This window comes from Cebus imitator, unplaced genomic scaffold (assembly GCF_001604975.1).
Source record: "Cebus imitator isolate Cc_AM_T3 unplaced genomic scaffold, Cebus_imitator-1.0 Scaffold117, whole genome shotgun sequence".
Classification (NCBI taxonomy): Eukaryota; Metazoa; Chordata; class Mammalia; order Primates; family Cebidae; genus Cebus; species Cebus imitator.
In genome coordinates, this window is record NW_016107432.1 from 2,774,783 (window position 1) to 2,778,638 (window position 3,856).

Consider the following 3,856-nt stretch of genomic DNA (forward strand, 5'->3'; position numbering starts at 1 on the left):
GTCTTCCGTCCTCACGAGCCTTTCTGCACCTGTCTTCCGTCCTCACGAGCCTTTCTGTACGCGTCTTCCGTCCTCACGAGCCTTTCTGTACCTGTCTTCCGTCCTCAAGAGCCTTTCTGTACGTGTCTTCCGTTCTCATGATCATTTCTGCATGTAGCTTCCATCGTTTTTTCTCCATGTGGCTGTTGGAAGATCTTTTCTACCAATTTGCTGTCTGTTCTGCTGACTATTCCACTGCCTAGCATGTGCTGAATCCTTGATTTCGGCTGTAATATTTTTAAGTTCTAGAATTCACATCTGTCTCCTTTTTATGTTCCAGATCTCTGGTGAAATTACCATCATTTCCCCCACTTTCTTAAATAATCAGTTACCAAAGTCCCTGCCTCCAGCATCTGAATCAGACAGGTCCTTCACTGACATTTTCTTCTTCATCGTCAGTTACTTGGTCTTTAAAAAACTCTTTTAAGCACCGCCTCCACTGTGGCTGAAAACTAAAAGAACTCTGGGTGTTTTTCTTCTCCAAAAGAGGAAAAAAGAAACAAAATGTTAAAGTTATGAATATGTGAGTTAAAAAAAGAAAAGCGTAAGACACAACAAAGACAAGAAACGTAAAAAAAGAAATGTAAAAAAAGAAATGTAAAAACAGAACAGCAGGCAGAAAAGCACAAGAGCACCTCGGTCTCCTGGGGCAGGCTGTCTGGGAGAGCAGTAGGCACCTGCTCTTCCTGAGCTCCCCCAGGCCAGGCCAGCCCCGCTCCCAAGTGTGTAGTCACCTGTGGGGCTGGCCCTAAGATTTCCCTTTGTTGGCTGGGTAGGAACCAAGAGACCAGAGCCTGGAACACAGCACACCCTGAAGCCAGCCTCTGTCTCAGGACCCCCTGTCGGTGCAACCTCTGGCTCCTAAAACAATGTTTGTTCCACTGTGCCTTGGTGGATAAGCCTGCCTGTGACTGAGTAGAAAGATCTCCAGTTAAATGGGAAGCTGGGGCGGGCGGATCACTTGAGGTCAAGAGATCAAGACCAGCTTGGCCAATATGGTGAAACTCCATCTCTACTAAAAATACAAAAATTAGCTGGGCGTGGTGGTGCATGTCTGTAGTCCCAGCTACTCCAGAGGCTGAGGAGAGAGAATCTCTTGAGACTGGGGATGGAGCTGCGGTGAGCTGAGACTGTGGGGGTTGTGAGAGCCTGCTCTGCTGCTCACCGCATCTGCACCCCAGCCTGCGGAGGGCAGGTATGCACTGTTGGGTGCCGATGTCAAGAGGACAGGGAACTCACAAGTGCTTGGCACGGCGGGTGGGGTTATCCCTTGACTGTGCTTGTTTACAGAGGTCTCTAACATCAGAATGAGCTTCTAGTCAGGACTGCCCCGCATTACCTGCAACCTCCGTCTGGCAGGGCACTTTGCACGCGGCAGGCTCAGGGACGTTTGTGAAGATACAGCTGCCACCTGCTCACACCACACCCAGGTGTTGGGGCAGAGCAGCAGCCACCAGGTCCACCCCAGCAGCCTGTACAGGCGCGGCTCCCAGATGGCCCAGGAGCAGCCCAGTGCTACCAAGCAGCAGTCACAGAGCCCGCCACTCCCCCTGCAGCTCCTGCCACTGAGCCACACGCAGGTGCTGCATTGCTGGGCACCCGCCCATCCCCTCTGGGCACATGTGGCAACAACGTACTTGGCAAATTTCACAGTGGTGGCATTCCGAGGTACAAAGCCCGTGTGGAACTGAATCTGGAACATCTTCATGGATGCCATCTGCAAAGAGAGCAAACAAAACACAAGGGCCGCATGGAGGGTGAATCCAGATCCCAGGGCCACAGGTACACTTTTCCCAACAGACGAGCTCTGGGAGCTGCTTGTGGCACTGGAGATGTGGATGATGCCCTGTGCCACGTGCTGTGGGGGAAGCGGGATAGGGTCCGTGTGTGGCGGGTGGTCCCAAGGAGAAGGCACAGGCCCACAAGCTGCTTCGTGGGGCTGCCGTGGGGGCTGCCCAAGTGGACCCTCAAACTCAGTATTGACAGGAGGCGCCAGGCTTTTCAGGCTGAGATCCTGCCACGGTGAATGCGCAGAGTGAGCAGGCACAGTCGCCACGTGGGGCAGTCGCCACATGAGAGCAGACAGCACTCACCACGCAGTGAGCACCCCGCAGCCCTCAGCAGGAAGTGGAGCCCCCCAGAGGCCAGGGTGAGTGGGGAGCACCCGGCAGGCCTCAGGCTTCCTCACCTTCGCCTGCAGCCGGCCGCCCAGGGTGGACCGGGCGTGATAGATGACGATGAGCACGTCTCCTTGCACCGTGATGCCCAAGGGAATGACTGCTTTCCCATCCTCAATCTTAAAATCCCTAAGAACAGAATGAGGAGAGAAAAACTAAACAAAAAGCCCCAAAAACCAAACAAATGAAAACAACAAAAAACAGAAGGATGAGAAATTGCCCACTCAGGTAAAACGTGTAATATTCAATAAAGAATGACCTCCACAAACGAAAACCCCGACAAGAATCCTGCAGTCTCCTAGACGCTCAGATCTATGTGATCCCCCGTGCTGGCCCAGTTCCCAAATGACCTGCCGCAGGCACTAACGTTCCAAACACGTGCGCCCCAGCAAGACCAGGGTTCCTCTTTAAGGTTTTCCGGAGGGGTGAGAGTAGGGAGCACAGCGCCGGCTGCAGGGGCACTCACCGCATCTTGTCGTACTCCTGGGAGGTGCTGGCCACGCGCTCGTCCCCCACGTAAACCTCGCAGAAGGGCCTGCAGCCGCTCCTCTGCTTGCTGAACAGTGGCACGGGCGTCATGACCACGGCCCTCACCAGGATGGGCTTGCTATGAGGCGTGATGGGCTCCTCTGCCACCATGTCACACATGTACTCGATGTACCTGCGGGCAGGCGTGCTGCGTCACCACATATATAGTTATGTATAACAGTCACGTGTGTAGTTATATGGATGTAGTTTTATATACACAGTTACGTGTGTGTGTCTATCTGCCTCTCTCTATACATACACATACACACACATATATAAATTCGTGTATCTTTAAGACAAGGTCTTGCTCTGTTGTTCAGGCTAAAGTGCAATGGCATGATCATAGCTCACTGTAGCCTTGATCTCCCAGGCTCTAGTGATCCTCCCACCTCAGCCTCCCAAGTAGCTGGAACTACAGGCATGCACCATCATGCCTGGCTAATTTTTGTAGAGACAGGTTTTCACCATGTTGCCCAGGCTACATGCTCAAACTCCTGGGCTCTGATCCACCAGCCTCAGCCTCCCAAAGTGCTGGGATTACAGGCGTGAGCCACCACGCCCCACCCTAGTTAAAAATATTTTTAAATTTCTTGTGATACTCCCACTTTCATTCATGGGTTATTTAGAAGTTGTTTGAGGCTGCATAGTGGCTTACGCCTGTAATCCCAGCATTTTGGGAGGCCAAGGTAGGTGGGTTGCCTGAGCTCAGGAGTTCAAGATCAGCCTGGGCAACATGGTGAAACCCCATCTCTACTAAAAATACAAAAATTAGCCGGGTGCGGTGGTGAGCACCTGTAGCCCCAGCTACTCGAGAGGCTGAGGCAGGAGAATGGCTTGAACCTGAGAGGTGGAGGTTTAGTTTTCCAGAAATCCTTCTGATATTTTTAGTTTTATTCCACTGTGACCTGAGAGCATAGCTTACGTGATTTCAAATTTTAAAAATTTATTGAGGTGTGTTTATAGGCCAAAATCTGATCTTTCTTCTTGCATCCCACGTGCGTTTAAAAGAAATGTACATTTTCTGTTGTTGGGTGGAGTGTTCTAGAGATGTCAGCTTCCTGGGTTGGTGCGTTCAGTTCTCCTGTATCCCTCTGTTGTTGGGTGGAGTGTTC

The 3,856-nt window shown here is 51.7% G+C and overlaps 1 protein-coding gene across 4 annotated transcripts in view; it reads right to left on the reverse strand.

The window, feature by feature from the left end:
• Positions 1–3,856, reverse strand: part of GAK (cyclin G associated kinase) — an 80,316-nt gene that overhangs the window by 27,888 nt on the left and 48,572 nt on the right. For all 4 annotated transcript variants that reach the window (XR_001828259.2, XM_017538946.2, XM_017538944.2 and 1 more), the window contains 3 exons: positions 2,683–2,877; positions 2,228–2,345; positions 1,677–1,756 (listed from right to left, as the gene is read on the reverse strand). Coding sequence is in view for 3 of the 4 variants with exons in the window: in XM_017538946.2 (XP_017394435.1) it covers positions 1,677–1,756; positions 2,228–2,345; positions 2,683–2,877 (393 nt within the window). In the remaining variant the exon portion in view is untranslated. The remainder of the gene's footprint in view (positions 1–1,676; positions 1,757–2,227; positions 2,346–2,682; positions 2,878–3,856) is intronic.